Consider the following 26,010-nt stretch of genomic DNA (forward strand, 5'->3'; position numbering starts at 1 on the left):
AGGAGAGAGGGGAGAAGAGAGAGGGGGAAAAGAGAGAGGGGGAAAGAGAGAGGGGAAAAGAGAGAGGGGAAAAGAGAGAGGGGGAAAGAGAGAGGGGGAAGAGAGAGGGGAAAAGAGAGAGGGGGAAAGAGAGAGGGGAAAAGAGAGAGGGGAAAAGAGAGAGGGGGAAAGAGAGAGGGGGAAAAGAGAGAGGGGGAAAGAGAGAGGGGAAAAGAGAGAGGGGGAAAGAGAGAGGGGGAAAGAGAGAGGGGGAAAGAGAGAGGGGAAAAGAGAGAGAGGGGGAAAAAACCTGAATGAGAGCAATGTCTCAGCATCATACATGTATTTTTTCTTCCCTATCGCCGCAAACACACAGATGCTGATCTGGTTCAGATGCGGATTAGGATCTGGTTCAGATGCTGATTAGGATCTGGTTTAGGATCTGGTTTAAGGCTGCTAGCATTCGTCAGTGAGTGAACACACTGGATGGTTGCTGGTGGCATTGGCTCGTCAACAACACACACACTGGGGCGTTTCTGGCGGCTCAGTTGGCTAAGGTGTATGCAGTATATGAATATATATATATATATATATATATATATATATATATATATATATATATATATTCATTCAGATAACTGTCTACCTCATCCTGGCTTCAGGACCAATGTCGCATATTATTTCCCCTCTCTCTCTCCGCCCTTTCACTCTCTCTTAACTGTCAGCTGCATAAAAGAAAAGGAAAGAAAACACACAATACTGCTACAGGAACACAGGAATCCTACTGCTGCAGGAATACTCCCCTGTCCTAATGCCAACAAACGGGAACCGGAAGATTAAGTAACGGCAAATAAGATTGTTGAAAACACAACACACATTTTACTGCTTAAATAATAAGCCTTGATAGTGTTTTTCTGCTGCGACAACCCATGACAGCAAACACACGCGCTCGCACGCACACACATACACACACACACACACACGCACACACGCACGCACACACAGTGTATGTCTCACCGGTGGCAGTTCACAGCAATTACAGACAAAGCGGAAGGAGCGCAGCAAAGAAGTAACGCTCCTGAGAACTCACGGGTTGCCATGGAGACGCCGGCTTCTGAATGAATTTGCTGGAAAAAGGGGAGCGAAAGAGATGAGTCCAAATTGTACCATCAGCCTCACCAACCCCCCCACCCTCCCCCCCCCCCCTCCATCCCCTGAACTGCAAGCAGAGAGACCCCCCCACCCCCCCTGAACTGCAAGCAGAGAGACCCCCCACCCCCTCTCTCCATCCCCTGAACTGCAAGCAGAGAGACCCCCCCACCCCCTCTCTCCATCCCCTGAACTGCAAGCAGAGACCCCCCCCCCCCACCCCCTCTCTCCATCCCCTGAACTGCAAGGAGAGAGACCCCCCCCACCACCCCCTCTCTCCATCCCCTGAACTGCAAGCAGAGAGACCCCCACCCACCCCCTCTCCATCCCCTGAACTGCAAGCAGAGAGACCCCCCCACCCCCTCTCTCCATCCCCTGAACTGCAAGCAGAGAGACCCCCCCCCCACCCCCTCTCTCCATCCCCTGAACTGCAAGGAGAGAGACCCCCCCCCACCCCCTCTCTCCATCCCCTGAACTGCAAGCAGAGAGACCCCCCCCCCACCCCCTCTCTCCATCCCCTGAACTGCAAGCAGAGAGAGCTGCTGGGGCTCCGATTCCCCCTGCAAACCGACCCGCCATTAGTGATGCGTGCACCACACACAAACACACACATCATGTATGCATTATTATATAGGGTGGACATTTTCAGCTAAAATGCTGCACACTCGACACATCGATTTGTAACATGGGTGGCCTGTAGTGAGAGAACCAAACGTCGTGGCAGTGTTGGCGTTACACAGGACCGCTGCACGCACGGTGCTGATGATATATGCATAGAGGCAGGCAGGCACACACACACAAAGCTCTCTATCCTATTGGAGGAGGCAGAGTATTGCGAATTCCCATCCGCAACAGCAGCATCTCACCTCCAAGGCCAAACGATGCTGCAGCGACGCTGTGCAGGAGGCGGCGTCGTCTGCTCGAATGCTAAGTTCTGATCTACGCCGTGCACAATCCTCCAGAAGCACTACGTTAAGGGAAATACCGTTTTGGCGTTCGAATGCGTGTTTATTATCGCTACGACCGATAGACCCGGGGGGGGGGGGGGGGGGGGCAGGGGGGGCATTTCGTGTCCAAAAGGCAGGGTAAACACAGGTGCGAGCAAAACACTAATGAGGGTTTCAAACGTCCATGATTGGAATTTGGAAACCCTCGTTAGTGTTCTGCTCGCACCTGTGTTCATTCTGCCTTTTCCACACAAAATGGCCCCCGTGAGAAGGGTCTATTCCCCCGGCGGTAGCGGCGTTGGCCCGCCACATTGAGCCGCCATACTTACTCGTCGTATTTAATGTGGTAAGTGACGCCCTCCTCTCTGTCCTTGGCCTCTCCTCCTGTGGCTGTAGTAGCAGCCGAGCATTTGGCTGCGGAGTCTGTCTGAGAGGTGGAGGCTGCGCTCCTGTCCGAGTTCAACGCACTGTTCCCGTTACTGTCCGCGACGGTGGTGGTGGTGGTCTGGGCGTTTTGGCCCTGGGTTTGGGCCGGTCCCGGCTCCGCCTCCAGCTTGCCGTTAGTCCTTTTGGGGGGCCGGCCCACCTTGTTCTTGGTGGGGGGGGATATCTGTTTATCTGATATCTTGGGAGGAGGAGGAGGAGGAGGAGCCGGAGCGTGTGTCACGTTGTCCATGCAGGCCTCGAACCAGGCGCCGATGCTCACGTCTCTGCAGTCCACCAGCTCGTTAATCTGAGGAGGGAGACACACACACACACGCACACGCGCACACACACACACACACACACACACACACACACAAACACACACACACACACACAAACACACACATGTAACACCTGGTCTCTTGTGTGCTACTAGAGGCTGATCAAGGACCCTTTGTGGGATCAATAAAACATTCATTGATTCATTGGCTTATCAAAGTGTTCATTCATTCCCTGACATCGTCATGAAAGCATTCTTTCCATCTAAGGAGCCAGGCTTCCTGATGTCAATCTCCAAAGACTACTGTGCGACATTAGCCCCGCCCCCACACTTTTTTTTTTTTTAATCAAGGTTTTGTTCCCCCTCCCATTTTCTCCCAAATTGTATTTGGCCAAATTCCCCTGCTGTCCCGGTCGTTGCTCCACCCCCTCCACCAACCTGGGGAGAGTTGTAGACTAGTAGCTGACAGAGGTTTTCAAAGTGGGAGGCGGGGCCTCCAAACTGTTTCAGGGGAGGCTCAGTGAATGGAAGAGAAGACATATTACCTTAGTTATTACATTAGCTATCAACAGATCACATAGGATAATCTAAATGCGTGTGGTTTGGTATTTGGTGTAGTCTCTGAAGTACCGTAAATTTCGGACTATAAGCCGCGGCTTTTTTCCCGTTTTTTGGCCTTTTTTGGCCCCTGCGGCTTATATAACGGTGCGGCTTATCTATGGATTTTTTCCACAAAAAAAAAAAAAAAAAAAAAAAAAAAAAAACTCTTTTTTAGCACTCTTTCTAACTATAAATCCACTTGTTTTAATTTCCTCTCTTGCCCTCTTTTCACCACACCGCGGACACTGTGTGCACTGTAAAAAACAACACAGGTGGTGTTGTGTTATTTTGTTGAAATGTTAATAAATGGGAGCTTCCTCAAACAGCCATCTCTTTCCCGACAATCCCCTCTGTGCATGAACCCTTACATATGGTAATTAAACATTAAAACACAAAAAAAAAAAAAAAAAAAAAAAAAAAACATTAAAACACCCGCGGCTTATAGTCCGGTGCGGCTTATATATGAAAAAAATCGGCAACTTTGCAGGTGCGGCTTATACACCGGTGCGCCTTATAGTCCGGAATTTACGGTACGTATGTCAAACAGCAATATCAGCCTATTGGCCCAATCCAGGAATTGAGGGGGGGGGGGGGGGGGGGGCTTGGTCTGAGGGGAGGCTCACAGTCTCGGACTTTGAAAACCCCTGGACTAGCACATGCTTCCTCCGATCCATGTGCAGTCGCCAGCCACTTCTTCCGTTGCCCGCGGAAGGGTTGATCACGCCCAATCCGCTGCAATAGAGTTTAGTGCTACACCGCAGTATTGAGAGACCTTTGGTGCATGGAGGTCTAAGGCCCTGTGGGGTGATTCCAGGCCGGGCACCTCCTTCGTCTCACCAGAACCTCCCGCGGAAAAAGGCAATCCTACCATGCAGGTACCATGGGCAGGGAGGATGCCTCAGGGAGGCCTGTGCACTGCACGTCATTCGCCTGCGCCGAGCACCTCGCTCTAGCCTGAAGGACCCCAGGCCGCGCCGATGTTTACGCAGATTTTCAGGAGGTTCAAATAAATTCCTTCCTTGGCATTGGCTGGCCATGTATTTCTTAGTCAAACCCGAATCTATCTAGACTATCTGTTAGGGGTGTCACGATACACTCAGTTCACGATACGATACGTATCACGATACTGGGTTCACGATAACGATACGATACGATACGATTTTAACAATATTTTTTTAAACTTGAATAATGACAATATATGACTGGAAAAGTAGTATTTTATTTGAAATGCACAAATACAAAACATGCTGTTGTGGGAAATTGTTATTACAATAACAACTAGAAAAAACATGAGATTGGAGATAAGGCTTATCTTGAAATAGAATGAGTTACACCGTCACTTAGATTTACTTTGAACTAAAAGGTTTCTCAGCAGTATAAATTCTCATTATGCATCTGCAAAAATAGACTTTTCTTAGTCTATTTTTTATGCATCTTCAGTTTTTCCTGTCAAGTAAACAGTTTTGCCAGAAACTCAATTGAATGGTTTCTCTCCTGTATAACTTCTCATGTGTCTCTTCAGAGACTTGTTCAACTGAACTACTTTCCACACATTGAACTTCAACAAACAAAGACGTTTCTTTGTCTATAAAAAAAAAAAAAAAAAAAAAAAAAAAAAATCACGGTATGAGATTTCATCTCAACGAAACATATCGTGAGGTTTTACTATCGCGAAATTTCGTGGGACGATATATTGTGACACCCCTACTATCTGTTGATTGCTGCAGTCAATGCTTAAAGCTTGTAAAGGTACATGACCTTGATATCCAGTGAAGGCGAACAATTCCCAACTCATCTGCTGGGTCATCTGCCTGGGTCATCTGCCTGGCTGCTAGACGGGCTGCTTCCCAAGTCATCTGCTGGGTTATCTATCTGCCTGGCTGCTAGACGGGCTGCTTCCCAAGTCATCTGCTGGGTTATCTATCTGCCTGGCTGCTAGACGGGCTGCTTCCCAAGTCATCTGCTGGGTTATGTATCTGCCTGGGTGCTAGACGGGCTGCTTCCCAAGTCATCTGCTGGGTTATCTATCTGCCTGGCTGCTAGACGGGCTGCTTCCCAAGTCATCTGCTGGGTTATCTATCTGCCTGGCTGCTAGACGGGCTGCTTCCCAAGTCATCTGCTGGGTTATGTATCTGCCTGGGTGCTAGACGGGCTGCTTCCCAAGTCATCTGCTGGGTTATCTATCTGCCTGGGTGCTAGACGGGCTGCTTCCCAAGTCATCTGCTGGGTTATCTATCTGCCTGGCTACTAGACGGGCTGCTTCCCAAGTCATCTGCTGGGTTATCTATCTGCCTGGCTGCTAGACGGGCTGCTTCCCAAGTCATCTGCTGGGTCATCTGCCTGGGTCATCTGCCTGGGTGCTAGTCATCTGCTGGGTTATCTATCTGCCTGGCTGCTAGACGGGCTGCTTCCCAAGTCATCTGCTGGGTTATCTATCTGCCTGGCTGCTAGACGGGCTGCTTCCCAAGTCATCTGCTGGGTTATCTATCTGCCTGGGTGCTAGACAGGCTGCTTCCCAAGTCATCTGCTGGGTCATCTGCCTGGGTGCTAGACGGGCTGCTGGGTTATCTATCTGCCTGGCTGCTAGACGGGCTGCTGGGTTATCTATCTGCCTGGGTGCTAGACGGGCTGCTGGGTTATCTATCTGCCTGGGTGCTAGACGGGCTGCTTCCCAAGTCATCTGCTGGGTTATCTATCTGCCTGGGTCATCTGCCTGGGTCATCTGCCTGGGTGCTAGTCATCTGCTGGGTTATCTATCTGCCTGGGTGCTAGACGGGCTGCTTCCCAAGTCATCTGCTGGGTTATCTATCTGCCTGGGTCATCTGCCTGGGTCATCTGCCTGGGTGCTAGTCATCTGCTGGGTTATCTATCTGCCTGGCTGCTAGACGGGCTGCTGGCACCACAACAGGTCCAGTCCAACATGCATAATCCCCCAACGGGTGGGTTAGCCAGCCAGCAGAGCACAGTGCAGGTATGCACACAGTCTCTGCCTCTGTGTGTGTGTGTGTGTGTGTGTGTGTGTGTGTGTGTGTGTGTGTGTGTGTGTGTGTGTGTGTGTGTGTGTGTGTGTGTGTGTGTGTGTGTGTGTGTGTGTGACTAGATCCTCTTTATAATGTGTGACTTGGCAAGTGCCTGGCTGACTAGGACCGGTTTATAATGTGTGGGTTGGCATTTGGCTTTCTGGCAGGGCAACGCTGGCGACGCTAAACTTTTAGCTAACCTGTTCACATCTATGTTCGCAATGGCATCCCAAGCATCATCATACTATTATGGGATGCGATGCGAACAGTTGTATTATGGGATGTGCGTTTCCCAGGCAACGACACACATTGACACGTTTTGGAACAGCGCTGCACACGCTGGCACGATGCTCCTAAAAGCAAAATAATGCTTATTGTTTTGAATGATTTGGCATCTTCTATTACTGTCAACACTGTCAACAACACCAGTATTGTAATAATGTGCCATAAAGGTTTATTGAAATTTTGGGAAGAGCAAATTTTTTTTGTTTTTTTTTCAATTATTTTTCTGGCCTGGCGGGGGCGCCGTTGGCCTGGCGGGCCCACCAGGCCTGTAGAATGGTAGGGGAAACACTGTCCACTTAGCAAATCTGAGAGAGAAAGGCACAATACTCACAATACTAGTAGTACAAAGACATTGAAATCGGTTCCTTTAGTCATAACAGCACGATGTTTCGGTCTCTCAACCTTTATATAAATTGATCAAAAAACCACTTGCTCTTAAAAACCTCAAAAGAGAGGCCACATCCAATAGAAACGGTTATATAACTATAACCTACAATACACAATTTAATCTTCAGCTTCAGCAGGTTGTCATGTCCTCCGACTACAGGAGGACACGGCAACCTGGTGATGATGATAAAGTCCAGGTCAAGACGACACCATGCAGCTGTAAGAATAATACAGATTTACTATCTACGGCCAAACTAGCTGCACACTCAACTCACTTTTCACACAGCTTCCAAAACGGAATAGAAAATATTGAGCAATTCACTTCAAACTAACAGTTTGAGGAACATATATGATTGTGAATTCATCATTTTAAAAGTTACGACCGGTCCGGTCGTCCGGTTAATGTTCTATCCATGTCCGTGTAGAATTTCTGACGGTTGTTGATATTTATTTATTTTTAATTCTTGAATCTACATGCCATAGGCCTCTCCATAGGGTCGCAGCTTGTCACAAATTAAACACTTGTTTTTTCCTTAGATCTCAATAATAGTTTCATGAATAAATTATTTTGTAACCCGACAAAATATTCTAGAAGATAAAGGCCACATGATCGTAGGCTAGTATGCCTTTCATTAAAAGAACCAACAAGTTCAAGTCATTTTTAACTCCATGTTAGAAACCTTTCACGCTTTCAAAGACAGTGTGGACAATTCCAGACCTTTGGATGAAGTTGTGTTGCGTCCATCACTGTGAACCTTTTAAAGCAGCTACGAGCAAGATTTTCGATTGTTATTAAACAGTATAATTACAATATTGATGCATCACATCTTACCTATAATAGTAGCTGAGACCAAAGCCGTGTGAATCGGAGATTGCTCTCTTGGCGATTATTAAGTCTGTGTCTGTCTAAACTCGCGTCACCAGGGGGCTCTCTCTCTTACCGCCGGACCGGATAAACCCGGAAGTGAAACCCGGAAGTGAAACGCAGCTGCCTGCCTTCACCCGTTCGCGCTGCCTAGCAACATACCATAAACAAGAAGAACGCCATGCATACCCTCGCGAACATCTCTCGTTATTCTAACAGGTTTTTTGGAAGTTATTTTGTGGTTATGGCCGAAGTGGCTGCTGCAAACCGTTTAATTTCACTTCCTGATCTGCCCTGGCCACAGAGAGACTAACACTGGCCGATTCACTCGGGCTTCAAGCGAGACTACTCTGCGTTGGTCTCGTCTACTATTAGAGGTAAGATGTGATGCATTGATATTAAATTTAGACTGTTTAATAACAATCGAAAATCTTGCTCGTAGCTGCTTTAAAAGAAACATTTTCTGTACATTCAGTGATGTACAGATTTATACATCATATACATATATTGCAAACAGTGAAACATTTTACAACAGTTTCCAAAAAGTGATTGCCCCGCCCCCATCTCACCTTGTAGATCCCGATTCCCGCGTCGGCTAGTGTGCTTCTGCTGGACGTGGATGGCTGGATGTCCCGTGCCGGGCTGGAGGAGGCCTTGGACTCTTTTTTGGGACTGCTCAGTTTCATGGTCGCGTTGGCGTCCGGCTTGGCCGCCTTACTGGCGGCGCTGGTAGTGAAGCTGCTGCTGTTGTTGTTGTTGACGACTGCGGTGTTGTCATTTGTACTGGTCGGACTAGCCTTAGCAGCGGGCGAGACCGGCTCCGGGGGGGAGTTCTGGCCCTCTTCGGGCCTAGGGGCCTTCGGGCCGGGGGGCGGAGCCGCCGAAGCACAGGCTCCGCCCGCAGAGTCCTTGGGGGCGGGGCTGTCCGGAGCGTCGGCCTGAGAGCGGATCAGCAGCTGGACGATGTCGTTGAGGCCCACATTGTAGTCAAACAGTGTCTGGCCATCTTCCATCTGAAACAAAAGACACAGACACACATGAGTGGTCGGCCAGGAAACATACGCAGAGAGCTTCACTCACAGGCATCGACATGCCTCAAATAGACTGTATTGGAACACAAGCACATTTTGCGCACAAAGATATTATTGTTTTCAAATTTAGTCCCCCGATGTCTGTCCTGGTGGACACCCGGGTGTTAGCGGATGAATACAACCACGGCACTGCGGAGCGCCCCTCAGTCAAACACGCCAGGCTGCTTGTCAAGGGCAAACAACGAGCACATTAGACAGAGAGACAACATGGCACTGTTGAGCTCAGTGAGTGAGACTGAGTTACTGCTGCACTGAGTCTGAGCTGAGCGCCATCACGACCACGCAATCACAGCAATTGACTGAACCCTCCGCCTAGGGCCGGGCAATATATTAATATTCTATCGATGTTGTTGTGATTACAGCCCGACCGATACTGAATTTTTCAGGCCGATGCCGATGCCGATATTAGGGAGTAAAACAATTCCGATATCGATATATCGGCCGATATTCTTATATTAAATATACACATTATATTATGCAATGTTTTTGCAATGATCCCTCAAATATCAAACACTTGAGAAAGATGTGACTTGAGATATGTCATGTAGGCAGGATATTTTACAGCTTATCAATCAACTTTATGGTCAAAAAAATGACATCAATGCAATGAAACGGTAAACTGAACTGGGAATTTAATAAGTATAAATAACTAGACATAGAAAAACACAAATAGAACAAATATAAAATATAACTTGAATTCAGAAAAAAGATCAAATATACACAACATGCTGTCTATGACTTAAAAAATACAAAATAAAAAAATTCGGCCAACATATCGGCCGATACCGATATATCGGTTATCGGCCAATATCGGCCGATAATATCAGTGGACCGATATATCGGTCGGGCTCTAGTTGTGATATGAGACTATAGATATCTTCTTAGATTTGAGATATCTTAATATGATGATATGGCAAAAAAAACAAAAAAAAAACATGGTTTTAAAGGCTGCATTACACTACAGTAAAGTTATGTCATTTTTTCTTACCGGAGTGTTCTGTTATTTGCCTTTATTTACATTATATCTACATTACTGATGATCAAAAAGCATGTCAAACATTTTCTGAAAGCATCAATAGTCATCCCTACAGTATTGTCGCAATATGGATATATAGAAGTAGGCGATTTGGTCCCAAAAATATATATATTTGATTTTCTCCATATCGCCGAGCCCTACGTCCTCCACAACTGTAAATACACCAATGGTGTTGAAGCATGCGGTGTGAAAGAATCAACATTCAACACCAACAACATTTGTTCTCCCTTCAATCTCAGGTACGGCGATGTGCAGATGAAACGCATTTAACGACAGGTCACAGCGGACCGCTGAACTGATTCGGCCTATTCCAAATAACAGGCGGGGAAAACGGTTGGCAGCAGCAGCCAGCAGCCCTCTATGGCCGTTAAGCTGCCACTCACTTGACACTAGTAATTAATTAGTCACGTCGTGGTTTATTTACATATCAAATTTAAGAGCGAATGAACTACACCTCCACTCACCATTCACTCTGTTTCTCTACAAAGAAATGAAAATAACGAAGTAAAGTGATAGGGAGGGAGATGTGGCTGGTAATGGAAAAAGACTGGGTTGCTATGGCAACCAATAGAGAGAAAATTCAGCCCCCCCAACCCCCCCCCCCCTCCATGAACCTGAATCATACACGATCTTTGTCTACACCGACCCACCACCACCATCACATCCCCCCCAGTCTCTCTGGTTTCCTGCTGGAAAGGCAAATGAGTGTCAGGGAAAATGGCTTCGCTTAACAACAACAACAACAACAACAACAACAACAAAATCTCTTTAAAAACCACGAGGGCCAATTGGAAGAATAAAATAATACAATAATAATCCTCGTACACCGACACCGGCGCTTTAGATATGGAGCTTATGGCGGACAGACGGACAGACACGCCAAGGCATCACAGAACATCGCCTATTCATTTCACTCCTCGAGCCCATTGTGCTGCGGAGACAAGCATGGCCGCCGCTCTCTGGCTCTCCCTCCTCTTCTTCTTCGTTATTAAGAGAGAGAGCGAGCGAGCGAGGAGGGCGACAGCCGGGCGAGAGGCATCGCAGTTATCTCCATCCCGCCCCATGTTTAATAGTCTCATGAAATTTACATCAGAGGAGCAGTGGTGCAAATATACAGCCATACAGTGACTGCTATACTCACCTGCCTGTCTGTCTGTCTGTCTGTCTGCCTGCCTGTCTGTCTGTCTGTCTGTCTGTCTGTCTGTCTGTCTGTCTGTCTGCCTGTCTGTCTGTCTGTCTGCCTGTCTGTCTGTCTGCCTGTCTGATTGACTGTCTGATTGACTGTCTGTTGTCTGTCTGTCTGTCTGTCTGTCTGTCTGACTATGATGGGTCTTTCAGTCAGCCTCACTCATTGTCTATGTCCCTCTGCTTGTATATCTGCTACTGTTTAGTCCTGTAGGGCTGCATGAGGAAAGATGGGCAGACCATCCGAGACAGACAGACGGACAGACAGACAGACAGACAGACAGTCAGACAGACAGACAGACAGACAGTCAGACAGACAGACAGACAGAGTGACAGACAAACAGACAGAGTGACAGACAGACAGACAAACAGACAGACAGAGTGACAGACAGACATACTGACAGACAAATAGCCAGCACCCTGCACAGAGAATAAAATATTTGGCAGGCTCTGCAGCAAGCAGGGGCTCACTATGAAGAGGTATATTGGGTAGATGGACAAAGAGAAGGAACGACAGAGAATAAATCAGTCATATTATGGAGTGTCAGAGCAATAGATTTATGCCCCTGTATCAGTATAATCTAGGGCCATATGATTTCCGCAAAACGGAAAAAACAGACGGAATCATGGAATTTGGTAATAAAAAATGGAATCAACTGTAGAATTTTCCATAATTTGGCTGAAATTGATCAAAGTTAGGCCTAATTATCCAAATAAGAAGGAGATCTAATGATCGTAGTAACCTAAATGATTTCATAATTGTAAAATGGGCCTAGAGAAATTATTCGGTTTTCGATTGGGGTGTTTTGAGAGGGGGGGTCGTCGGCCTTGTGTGACTTAGTTTTCACCTTGAGAAACATGTCGAAGAGGCTGTCTGAGAGAGCCAAGTCGTCAAAAAAAGAAAAAAACATCGCTCCTCCTAACCCCTAAATTAAAATTAAAATGAAAAAAAACAAATTCGGGGGAAAAAGAAAATGGAATTTGGAAAAAAATAAAACCGATTTCATATGGCTCTAGTATATAATCTGTAGCCATACACAGAGATCCTGCAATATCGGTGTAAAGATGGTCCACCATTAGACGCCCGCTCTGCCCTTTAACACAGAAGAAGAACCGCAGCCGCGCCATTTTTCCCCCCGGAGTCAGTGTGCTTTTAAACAAGCAATCAGCTTCTCAGCGCCATGGTTCACAGCACCGACATCAGTAGAACAACCAGCCCGATGATATTCAAAACCAGGAGGCGTCGTCTGCACAGGTCATGTTAGGGAAATGTCTGTCATATTGTTTTGGAGTCGTGGGTGTCTCGCGGCTGCTGCCATGTGGATTACAGTATCTGTTAAGTGTGTGTAGGACCGACAGCATGACATCATCAGGAGGAAGAGTTCACTACAGAAGGAGATGGCATTTTCTCCTCCGACCATAAATGACGCAGTACAATAAAAAAAATAAGCCTGCCTCTGGTGTCTTCATTATATATGAGGTGAAATGTTCATTACAGTCAGTGTTCCGCTAAGAAAGATTTCAACACAATAATAACACATCGTCATCGCAAAATGCTTTTTACACCGACTGCGACTGGACTGGAAACACTTGACTGGAAAAAAGATTATCTGAGGTGTCGACAAAATACAAACATCAAGCAAGAGTCTGTATGCGTGTGCGTGCGTGCGCATGTGTGTGTGTGTGTGTGCATCACATTGTTCAGTCGAACAAAATCACCTCTCCACAAAGCTAATTTGATTTCTCCGTGGAATTTAAACAGATTGTCGCTCAAAGACTAATTTCTTATCATAGCACTTGTGATTTTTTGTGATTTTGTCTTTCTGTATTTTTTCGTCTTCTGACTAGGGATTAGGGATGCAGCGGTATGAGTTTTTGACGGTATGATAACCTTGGACAAAAATACCACGGTTTCACGGTATTGCGGACCTTCATGTGCTGACCATTTGTGTTTTTAAAATAGCCGAAATATTCCCATACAGCCGACGTGGTCGTTTTAGATAGGGGGAAAGTTCAGGGGGGTCCTTGCGTTCTCCTGCTTCAGCCATTATCACACACACAGGGTTGTAAACAAAGTCAGGGACAGCTCCTCTCTACTGTGCTCTATCGTGCATTCCTTTATAACTGGGGACTGGTAATCTTACGACTTCAAAGGTCATGAGCTGGGCGGTGACGTCATCAGAGCTGGTATTTCCCATTCCAAACTCGTAGGAGCCTCAGCAGCCCCGACCTCAAAAATCCAAGATGGCTGCGCCGCGCAACAACAGTAGTAGTAATAGTAGTAATATTGTTTAGCACTTCTGTTTTGTTTGTGTCTCATTAAATCAGCTGTACACACAGCACTGCCTAACTTCTATCTGTGTGGACATGAGGCTGCAGTGTTTGTATGCGCAAAATGCCGCGAAATATGTTGTCAATTGTTATTGCTAACAATGGCTAGCCTGGCTAGCGACTGGATCTGACCAATGAACAGTGAACTTCCCAGCTCAAGTTTTCTGCAAATGGAACGCTAACAAAACGGATGTGATGTCATTTAGCCTCCACATCCCAGTTATTTTGCGATAAAGGAACGCACGACTAGTCTAGCTATGCATGCAGCCAGGGGGAGGGGCCGCGTAAGCTGCACTCTGCAAGCGACCTGGGCACGTTGTTTTGCGGAAACAGCTGATATTGTGGGGAAGGTATGACGGCAAATCTTAGTGGTTTTGATACCGTGACGTTTTCAAACCGCGGTATACCTTCTAACGGTATACCGCTGCATCCCTACTAGGGATGTACAATATATATCGGCAATCATATCGGTATCGGCCGATGTTTTTTAACATCGGTCCGATCTTGCAATGTTAATATCGGTTATTATCGGTATCAGCCAAAACGTTCACAATGAGAGGAAACAATGTGGTAAATATATCATTTATGGGCTTTTCCAAATGTTTTCGAAGAAATGCATTACTTTTTTAAATTCACAGTATTTACATGTGTTTTTCAGTATGTACAAAATTGTATTGTCATAGAATTGTGTTTTGTTTTACATATCATATCGACATCTGTAAATATCGGTTATCGGCCGTAACAGCAATGTTAATATAAGTTAAGTTAAGTTATCCTTTATTTATCCCCATGGGGAAATTCATCCTCTGCATTTGACCCATCCTCTACTAGGAACCTTTCTAGAACTAGGAGCAGTGGGCAGCCGCAGTGCAGCGCCCGGGGGACCAACTCCAGTTCCAGTTGGGAGGAAACCGGAGCACCCGGAGAAAACCCACACGAACACGGGGAGAACATGCAAACTCCACACAGAAAGGACCTGGGATGGACCGGGGTTCGAACCCGGGGCCTTCTTGCTGTGAGGCAACAGCACTAACCACTGAGCCACCATGTTGTCTATATACAGTATATCAGGTATCGGTATCGGCCAAAATGTTCATATCGGTGCATCCCTACTTCTGACTACTGATCTCTACTAAGAGCTCATTTATGCTCCATTTTCGTCCGAGAATAAATGCGTCAGTTTAAAATTAGGGATGCACCGATATGAAAATTTTGGCCGATGCCGATAACCGATATTAACATTGCTGTTATGGCCGATAACCGATATTTACCGATGTCGATATGATCTGTATAAAACCACATTTTTATGATCATCACATTTTGTACATACTGAAAAACACATGTTAACACTGAATTTGAAAAAGTTATGCATTTCTTTATTTGCAAAGCCTTTGGAAAAGCCCATAAATCATAGATTTACTGCATTATTTCATATCAATGTGAAGAATTTGGCTGATAATGATAACCGATATTAACATTGCAACATCTGACCGATACCGATATGACCGATATGTTAAAAAATCGGCCGATACTGGCCGATACCGATATGATTGCCGATATATCGTGCATCCCTATTTAAAATGATGTAAAACGTCACTGCCCACATTTTTCCATGCGTCTTTCATGTTGGTATCATGTTAAACAATACATCCCTAGTGGGCAGTAGAGAGTCAAATGTGTGAGTGTGTGTGATTCTGATAACAGACACCAATACAAAGTAAGGAAGACAACCCTGAACAAAGGAAACCATAAGCCATAAGAACATTCAACAGCTAGGGCCAGACAATATTAAAAAATCAATACATAACTCAAACTGCCTTGTGTGTGTGTGTGTGTATGTTTATATACTGTATATATAAGACACATGTAAACAATATCGTTTTTGTATTTAAGATTGATCCACAGCCAATAATAAGCATTGTAAAATTGGGGGAAATTTCACCCTCATTTAATATTGCATTACTTTGCCCATAATATTGTATGAATACGTGTGACACATGTTGACAGTCGTGTTTCCATTACCCTCAGAAATGCGCAAAATCTAAATATCGCAATTATTTTGCGAAAAACTGTAATGGAAACACAGCTACTGTGGCATCATATCCTAAAGCTGTTAACGAGATACCAAACTGATCCAAGCCGCAAAACATGACCAAATACATCATGTCCAATAAATAGGCTGAGTAATGAAATAGCAGCTATTTGTGTGTGTGGCTCTTCCTCTGTGGTTGTGGCTGTGGAAACAGAGGTTTTAAAGGTGTGAAAGCCAGGCCACAGCATCACTGCTGGTGGGGGGGGGGGGGGGGATTATTTTGCTGCTGCTGCTGCTCCCCAAACACAAGAAGGAGATTGGAGATTTCATAGCGGGGGAAATGAAGTGAAAGACAATCAATTTGCCTTTTAGTTTGACTGAACTGTTTTTGAACTCCATGCAATTTAAAACAAGAAAACTTAAGTCTAGATTAAAACAATGGGGCCAAGGCCCCAACTAATAACGTCAGGCTGCAATACATCTAACATACAGCAACGCAATTCCCACTCCAATAGCAGCCAGACACAAAAATAACAGTGTTTCCCCTCAAAGTTTTTTCAGGCCTGGAGGGACTTCAAAACCTAAACCGACTTCGGTCAGCAGCAAAAAAGAAATGGCCGTTTGAAGCCAGATTTGTAGAATATTAACATTAGGAGGATGAGACTGTTGTGATGTCATTATTCATTCATATTAGTCATTTATGTTATTAGTCTTTTTTTTCAGGTCTGGCGGGGGCCTCGTTGGCATCTGGACCTTTTTGAAAGGGAGGCTTTGCAGATTATCAACCCACTTTGTCTCATTATAATCTCGGTAATATAAGCAGATAGAGACACTGCATGAAATAGGCCACGCCCATCACGGGGGAAAGCACTTCATTCACGTCCACACACCAGTGTCATTTTCCTTGAATTGAACATAGCTAAAAGCTGTTGTGTGGTGGGGCTGCGCAGACAACACATGTAAAAAATCGCCAGTTAAAGTTTTTGTTGTACTCCTGAGCAAAACAAGGAAGCCATTGAGAATTGGCGAGAAGAAAAATGTGGATCTAGCTGTCAAGGAAGTAAGTTGGAGTGTTCATCTTCCGTATATACGATATTTTTGTGCAACACGCAACCGTGCACGCGGACATAGGAGAACGCCAGGATTGGAGAGGGAGGGTTCCTGTTTTCCCCCGTCTTGGGCGTGGCTTCTGAATGATGACGCGTGACGCAGTGGCCCCTATCGTTGCATCGGCGCAGTTTCTAGGCCGAGCGGCAGGCGCAGATCAAAGCAGTGGGCGTGGAAAGGCGCACTTGATATCGTTGTGCTGGCGCTAGATGCAGCCCAAAGCATTACAACCACGCCTTTTAGGCGTAAAATTATGCACCGTCATGCTCATTGGATAAGTGCAATAAACGAATCGCACGCTTGCCTTTTTAGCTCCAATTCCAGTGATCCCGCAAAACCAGACGAAAGCCAAACGCTCTGCCCCCCCCCCCCCCCCTCCCTTCATCCAGCCTGTCTGTCTGCATTATACGCTATTATTCCATATTATTATGCTTCTCAAACCAATCTAACTGCAGTTTCAATACTGCAAGCATGTAAATACGCTACACTATAGCAAGATCAAAGTGAAAATAATGTTCTATGCATCAGCTAGAAAAATATAGCCTATTAGATTGGTGAAAGTTTGTCCAGAAAGATATCATTTTCTCTCGCCTGCTGCAGGAAGGATGATGCACATAAATATACCCTACATTATGTCAAGTCATTGCATAAATGTGTTTTTATTGTAAAACTAAATGTGAAATAGGGCCAAGTTATTGGACGGACATCACAGTATAGCAGATGCCATTAGAAGCGCGTTCCGAAGCGCGTTCCGCTGTTACTTCTCTAAATCACGTTAACTCGACAAGGGGTATATATATGCCCAGGAGGACATATATGTTTCACATAGGGTGGTGTTTTCATTTCGAGGTTTTATTTGGTCCAATATTGAAATGTTGACAATGGCAGGCTGTGTTACCATTACACATTAATTTAGAACTACCTTTTATATCTATTTTGGCTCATTTGGTGGCTATTTAGTAGCGAAATGAAGAAACACAATGCATGCTGGGAACTCAGAGAGAGAGAGAGAGAAGGGTGACAGAGAAGAAGCAGTGAAGGCAAAGAATAGGCCTGCTTTTGAAAAGCGCAAAGCGCTAAATGTAGGCCAGCTCCCAAGATATGACTAGGCTGGTATTTAGCGCCGACACGCCCACTTTGGGACTGCGCCACGCCCATTCGGCCTAAAGCGCATTTGGCAGCCTAAAGCCTATTGCTATCTTGCCGAAACAGGCGCAAGGCACGTTTTTTTGCGGTTAAGGCCCGTAATAGCGCCGATGGCCTGTGGGAGAATAGAGCCCAGTGTCTCTATGGGCAGTGTTTACCTTCTCTATATGTTTTCCACACAGAGAAATATCCTCCGTTTGTCTGTCTGCAGAAACTCCGCCCCACCAGCTGCAAGTCATTAAGGCTCATTAAGGCTCTGATGCACATACCGGTACTTTTTTTTTTTTTTTACTAGAACGACCGCACCACGGATATATGCCTCCGCCAACGAGTGAGCAGTCGACATCCATGGCTGTCCAGACTTTGACGTTTGAGCCAAATGTAAAGAAATTCCGTCAAGGCGTTACTGAGATATTGGGTTAACGAGCTTGAAAATGGCGTTCGTGAGGTCAGTGAACTTGACCGTTGACCACCAAAATGTAATCCGTTCATCCTTGAGCCCAAGTCGACGTTTGAGCCAAGTTGGAAGAAATTCCATCAAGGCGTTCCTCAGATATCGCGTTAACGAGCTTGGAAATGGCGTTCGTGAGGTCACAGTGACCTTGAACTTTGACCGTTGAGCACCAAAATCTAATCAGTTCATCCTTGAGTCCAAGTCGACGTTTGAGCCAAATTGGAAGAAATTCCATCAAGGCGTTCCTCGGATATCGCGTTAACGATCTTGGAAATGGTGTGGCATTCGTGAGGTCACAGTGACCTTGTACTTTGACCTTTGACCACCAAAATGTAATCAGTTCATCCTTGAGTCCAAGTGGACGTTTGAGCCAAATTTGAAGAAATTCCATCAAGGCGTTCCTCGGATATCGCGTTAACGATCTTGGAAATGGTGTGGCATTCGTGAGGTCACAGTGACCTTGTACTTTGACCTTTGACCACCAAAATGTAATCAGTTCATCCTTGAGTCCAAGTGGACGTTTGAGCCAAATTTGATTAAATTCCGTCAAGGCGTTCCTCAGATATCGCATTAACGAACATCAGACGGACATATGGACGTACGTACGCACGGACAATCCAAAAACCATAATGCCTCCGGCCTGGCTATCACCGGTGGAGGCATAATAAACAATAACATCGGCCCTGGAAGCCGTCTCGACAGCCCTCGAGCAGATTCCGCATCTCGAGCAGAGATTCCGCATCTCCGTTGTGACGCGTTGTGTCGTGAAACGCGTCACAACGGAGCGTTTTGCCTGAGAATGAACTGGGAGCTCTCTCCCTGTAGCGTAGACTGACGGGAGGGAAGGTAAGAGCTGCCCCATCTGCTCAGACTACTGACATTGTAAGGAGACAAATCTGGTGGAAAAATGACAACACCTTCCTTTAACTTCAACATAAAAAAGGTTCATTGTGTGTGTGTGTGTGTGCTAACCTGTCTGAGATACAGAAGTGGTCGATTTCACTAACCTGTCATAATATAAAATGGGTCTTATATTGTGCCTATCTGTATGCTTTTAAACACAAGTAGGTGGCGGTGGATGAGGCCCATAATGCACCAGGGCTTGGATGTTTTCGGCCGAGACGGTGCTGCAAATCCATACCTGCCAGCATCGACACCTGGAAATAAGCTGCATTTTCCACCACAGAATGCCCCCATCCCAGCGAAGCCACAGACCACACACACGCACACACACACACACACATGCACGCACACACACGTACGCACACACACACACACACACGCGCGACCACACACACACACACACATGCACACGCGCGCACACACAAGCTATTTTCATTCCTCCTCTCTGCCATGTTGTTTTCGGGCGGTCCAGCAGCTCAGCGAATCTAATTGCCAACTTTCTCGTGTAGATCCCTTCTGATTCTGCTTTTCTAAAACTTAACGCCAAGCCAAAATTAGCATAAAGATGAACTATTCTCAATTCATCCAGCAGTCTTTTTCCTCTGCACGTCTTGTTTGACCATATTGCTTTATAGCTGGAACGCGCGCGGCACGAGGCACGCCCCGACCGACCAAACAACTGCTGCTGCAAAAGATCCTAATTAACTACAAATGGGAATTTCTCAGAAATATGCGAGATTAACACGGGGGGAATACCGTCGTGTCAGCGCAAAGAGAGGAGAAGCCAACATGAGGGACAAACCTCAGAAACATGGCAGAATGAGCAGGAATGACAGGCGAGGAGGTGGACGTTTGGTATTCTGCCCGGCAGCCATGACTGGAAAATGGTCGGGGGAAACCCTAGTATGCAGTCTGCACACTTCAGGTATACGAGCTGGGAGTTAGGAGACCAGTAGAGAAGCTTCTCGGAGTAGGAGTGTGCGATGTGTGAAGGAGGAGGAGTAGTGCTGCTGGTAGTAGAAACCCTGCAATTGTACTCCAGGTCAGTGCCTCCCTCGGTCGAAACAGGTTCAGTTGGCCGCTTAGGCCGGCCTCCCCCTCCAAGAAGGGTGTGCCTGACTGTGTGCGTGCATGCATGGCTGCAGCCAACTCAACAACCCCCCCCCCCCCCCCAGGAAACATACATACAGCTCAACAACACGCAAAGAAGAAACCCCACCTAAACATGAATCCGTGTAGAATCAAATCTGAACAATTTCTCTGCAAATGTCAGCCCAACATCAGAGGCAACAGCTAAACGCTGGGGAAAAAACAGCCCAACTATTCAACCGCGTTGCTTCCTTCGTAAAAGAAAACAAACAAAAACAACCTATAGACTTTGTAACTGACGACGCAGAAGAGACTTAGGGCCTCGCGCTTCAGGCACACGACGCCATGACACGCTGGGCCTGGAACCAGCCTCATGAACAAGGAAGACTATTTTAAAAAGCGCCCGTTGAGCAGGAAGACCGCATGGACAACAGACAGCGTGTGCGTATATGTGTGTGTGTATATGCGCGCGGGCATGTGTGTGTGTGTGTGTGTGTGTGTGTGTGTGTGTGTGTAAGCCGGCTGGTGAATAATATGAGACGGTGTGTGTTCAAAAATGAAACAGAAAGAAAGCGAGGAATGCCCAGACGAGTAAAAAGAAACAAAGGTACAAAGTTGTGTGGCTGTTGGCTTGAGAGACCCTTCAGACGCGCGAGGGCAAACATGACTTTTGGACGAGAGAGAGGCAGCATGCTTGCGCAGTGAGCTGGGGGGGAGGGGAGGGGGTGGAGACAAGACGCCATTTTGGAAAGGAATTAGACGGAGTTATTTATTCTGCCACAAGTCTAACTCCTGACAGAGTGAGGGCACCACTGACTGTGCGTGCAAGGGACGCTAGCTAGTGCGCGCTGCTGCTGCTGCTGCTGCGTGTCAATGGCTCATTCCGTGCATTACTTAACACGTGGAAATCCCCTAATCGACCCAACCCACTCATTTTCCTCCTCTGAGATGAGGGAAGCACAGGATTTACTACACAGACCTAGCCTACACATACTCCGCAGAGTTAACCTAGTACGCGCCTCTTATGGCTACGACTACGACGTGCTGACCATGACTATTCTTAACCATAACAGCTGATACACCGTTTAATTATCAGCTTGTGTGTCGATTGGTTGATGTATGTATTTTAGGTACACCATGGGTAGTAGTACATATCCAGTGAATTTAGTGAGGGCCTGGGACTTGTGATGCAGTTTTTCCATTGTACTTTTAATAAGGCCAACTGGAATTTAACTAGACAATGTCCACTGCTGTTGGAGGGGAAACCGCTGCTTTTCAAGAACTGAAGAGAAACGGCTTTGTTTTGTACATGATGACCACGCATGTGTTCAGCTATACAATAGTCGATAGACAAGAGTTGTTTTGGTTTGTCCCGGGACGATGGTTGGAAATTCCTCAGAACTGTCCAATTTAAAAAAGGATCAGGTATCATCACCGGCAATATTGAAAATGCGACAAAACTATGCAACTATCATGTTTTTTTTTTATGTCACATGCATTTCTCTAATCATCTTATAGAGTATTCAGTCCATTCAGGAATCTGACTTTAGCAGGCCAAGCGCCTACAGATTTCCCTACTGTTAACTAACACCACCGACCATACCATTTAATTAACAAGCAATTAGTATTCCAGGCAGTGGAGTCTTTTCCTCCACGTGCTGCAAAAAAAACCTTTCCATATTTCAGTGTATAGCATATTTAATCATCCGTTAGCTGAACAGCACACGAGGGGGAAAAAATCAACCCATCCCGGGCCCTTTTTACATGCCTCACAACCCTGTTTCTGTTAGACGTCATGCTCTTTTAATTACACAACAGGAAGTAGGTTAGACAATTAAAACAGGCAGGAAGCCAGTCATAACTGCAGGAATCCCCAAGGCTGTAACATCCATTATGATGAGATATGACAGAAGGAAAGCGTGATTAAATGTAAACAACAACGTGATAACAACAAGATCACGTAGAGACTATTTACGACCCAGAAGCCTGTCTGGTAGGCGGAGTCAAATCGCTTTCTATTCACTACGATTGTAATGCTACACACACAGATTGCTAAAGCGATCACCTGCCCCATCCTCCTCCTCCTCCTCCTCCTCCTCCCATTAGGCATCTTCTGCTTAGTGAGATTAACAGCTGGTAGGATGAAGGCCCTCGCTGGCTCATGCACGTTAGCACGAACACACGCGCGCGGCCATCACAATCCAGCATCTTTCTCTATCCGCTTTCACATCAGCGTCTCCCCCAAACTGGCTGGCATTTTTGTGACATTAAACTTGGTCCAACCCCATGGGAGGAACAAAGAGTACACCAACATCTGCTCACGCCACGGTAATAGGAATCGTGGCATTTCCAACACAACATGACGTTCACACAGTTGTGTGGGGATTTGCCGTGATACAATAATACGCCAGCAAATAACAAAGCTAGGCTAGTTTCAAAACACACACACACAAATGATGGTGTCAGCCTCATTTTGGTCTTGGCCAAATTATTCTGGTCGCTGCATTGGTTTCAAATTTCCTCCCAAGGATAAAGTGACATTGGAGCACTGGCCCAAACACATTTGTCCTCTGCACTGTTGGTGTTTTGTGCCACTCGGAGTGTGCAGACAATATTATACAATACATCCTCAGTTGATATATGTGTATGCATGTAGGGTAGTATTACGTTGAAACTGTTATAGATGTCCAGGGTTCCCATTGCAAAAAACAACAACAACAACAACAACAACAACAGTTATCATACCTTATACTGTTGGTTTGACACACACTAAACTAACTCCGCACAGCAGAGAGGGCATTTACACCTGGCGTTAACATGCGCTTTCTGTGATCAGATTGCAATCCGATTGTGTTTTATCACTCGAAATGCCAGGTGTAAACACCCCCAAAACGCATTGAAGAAGGATTGCAATCTGATCGGCCAAACCACCTCCGGAGGTGGTCAGGGATGCATTGTGTACACATTGAACACAAGTGTAAATGCAATGTGTCCTCTCAATCTGGATACACCAACTGTATGTGGATTGAGAGGACACCCATTTCTGCAATCTGATTGCAATCTGATGGCAGAAAATGCATGTTAACGCCAGGTGTAAATGGAATCAGGCTGAAGTGATCAAATACAATCTGATTGCAATCAGATGGCAGAAACCACATGTTAACGCCAGGTGTAAATGGCCTCAGTGTCCAGGGTTCCCATTGCAAAAAACAACAACAACAGTTATCATACCTTATACTGTTGGTTTGACACACTAAGCTAACTCAGCACAGCAGAGGGTTATGCCTAACAGTAGTCCTGGGCATGTCAACCTGACCAAACCCTCAATCTGTAATATTTTACACCAGTGATTTACACAGTACTAAATCCATACTAGGCCATTCATGAATGAAATATATAGGGTAGACATCTTACAGTAGATGAGAGTAGATAGCACCCCCCCCCCCCCCCCCTGCACACTGCACAATAGAAACATAACAGAGGAGGGCAACAACAGCGCGGCTGGGTGTAAACAGAAATCCACTTGCTGCTGCTTTAGATAGCAGGGCACGTGGAGCCACGCGTCTCCTCCTCCTCCATCAAATTATCATCAACATCATCATCATCACAACCAAACACATGCACACAAACCAGAGCACAAACACGGTGGCTTCACGAAATGGATTACGGTGCTTGGCGGCCATGTGTACGACATGTTAAAGATTTGAGAAAAAAAGGGGGCCTTCATCAATGCATTATAATATGAGCTGCACAACACAGGCAACCGTGCAAAAACAACGGCGAAAATGCATGTTTATGTGCACATTATTATTGTGTGGAAATAGCAGCTGAGTTCTGTTCTGACATAGAGGGCGATGTTCTCTCGGCAATGTAAACAAACATGTCTACGACTTTCAGACATTGTTGCATGCGGGTCTACACAGCTGCAGCGGTGTATATAGCACATATACATCCGTGTAATAACGTCGTTTTGGGGGGTGGACTGGGAGGCACACGGCGTCCCCGGGGCTCTTGCGCAATAACTATTGACGAATTCCTATCAAAACAGGAAGCTCGGGTCCGAAAACGGGCTAGCAGACCAGTGGGCACAAGCATAGCAGACACACAGCACACTCCAGCAGCAAACCCTGCAAAGCATTTCAAACCGACTGTTGCACGATGAGCCGACGACACAAAATAGCTCTTTTTACCTGCTTCCCCCGATAGAATAGCCGCTGCTGCTCTGGATTCACATGGAAGATCTCCTGTATTTTCAACCGTAGAGACTCAATTTTAGTCAATCTGGAAAGATCCTCAATGGTTCGCGTCTCCTTCCCGTCTATAGTGCGAATCTGGATCCACATCGTTGCACCACCGCCCTGTTCCGTCCGAAATAAATAGCAGAAAATATCTCTGAAACAAACACACACGAGGTGGTTTTTCGGGGGGAAACCAGTGCGAGATAACGCTGGAAAAACGTTCAGTGCTCCATTGCGTTTTCCTCCTCCTGCTGCAGGGGTAGTCGAACGGTTCACGCAGGAGGTGTCTCACATGGGGTCGCGGCGCCAAGCAAATCTCGCGAAACAACATTTAAGCGAGGACCATTTGCAATTAAAGGTACAGTTCTCCTTTTAGCGCGTGCACAAAAAAAGGCCAACCGAATCGCTGCTAGTGTATGCCTCAACTCGCACAATATAGTAGTCGTGTAATAATAGCCATAAGTGTAACGTTAGGATCAGCCAATAAGCATTTTGGTAAACAAACGGCGTCACTTGGTGGAAACGGTAAGGAGACCCTATGGAGCCAGCCATGAGTGTCTCACTCTCTAGCCCCAGCTGTTATTTTACATTTAAAAAACTGCGACCGTTCACACAACTGTAACTAAACATTCATTATACATCAGACTCTTCAGCTACTTCTAAAATAAAGTGATGTCATCATCATGGTTCAAATTGGCTAAGTGGGCGGTGATGTCATCAGTCATGTCATCAGTGATGTCACTCGAACAATTGTGATGTCATCAGTGAACAGTGTTGGGGTAACTCATTACAAAAGTAACATATTACATGAAATATATTACTTTTAGCAGTAACTCAGTAATATAACTTATTACTTATAGGATGTCAGTAATAGTATACCAGTTACTTTGTCAAGTAACTCAAGTTACAAATTGAGTTACATTTGATTAAATCAAAGCACATATTTAAAACAGATACAATCATTTCCTAATCAAACTGTGTGTTTATGCAACCCCCCCCCCCACACACACACACACACACACACACACACACACACACACACACACACTATGACAATAACAAAGGAAAATAATAAAATTTAGAATTTTGGATTGTTTACACTGACTTCAAGGCGGTTTAAATTATTTTTCGGGATGGTTTCGGGGCGGCGATGTCATTCTGCTGCTGCTGTTGTTTTGGTGAAAGTAATGCAAAAGTAGTGTAATAAGTAAGAAGTTACTCTACACAGAAAGTAATATTGTAAAGTAACTTATTACTTTCAAATGAAAGTAACTAGTAATATGTAGTATATTACATTTTGAAAGTAACTTGCCCAACACTGTCAGTGAATATTTCTGTGGTGTTTTATGGCTGTAATCAATACCATTAATGATGGTTCGATTCCATTTAGGTGTTCCAGTGTCAGGGCCCTCGTTAATGTTATTGATTACACCTGCTTTAGTTCCTGCTTTACCACCTCA

The 26,010-nt window shown here is 45.8% G+C and overlaps 1 protein-coding gene across 1 annotated transcript in view; it reads right to left on the reverse strand.

Moving 5' to 3' along the window:
- uhrf2 (ubiquitin like with PHD and ring finger domains 2) overlaps window positions 1-24,747 on the reverse strand; it is a 48,372-nt gene extending 23,625 nt beyond the window's left edge. Inside the window, exons 1-3 of the mRNA XM_083657631.1 lie at window positions 24,503-24,747; window positions 8,508-8,951; window positions 2,405-2,808 (exon numbers count right to left, since the gene is read on the reverse strand). Coding sequence (XP_083513757.1) covers window positions 2,405-2,808; window positions 8,508-8,951; window positions 24,503-24,655 — 1,001 coding nt within the window. The 5' untranslated portion in view covers window positions 24,656-24,747. The remainder of the gene's footprint in view (window positions 1-2,404; window positions 2,809-8,507; window positions 8,952-24,502) is intronic.
- Between the last annotated feature and the right edge of the window lie 1,263 nt (window positions 24,748-26,010).

Source organism: Poromitra crassiceps (genome assembly GCF_964638095.1).
Source record: "Poromitra crassiceps genome assembly, chromosome: 21".
Taxonomy (NCBI): domain Eukaryota; kingdom Metazoa; phylum Chordata; class Actinopteri; order Beryciformes; family Melamphaidae; genus Poromitra; species Poromitra crassiceps.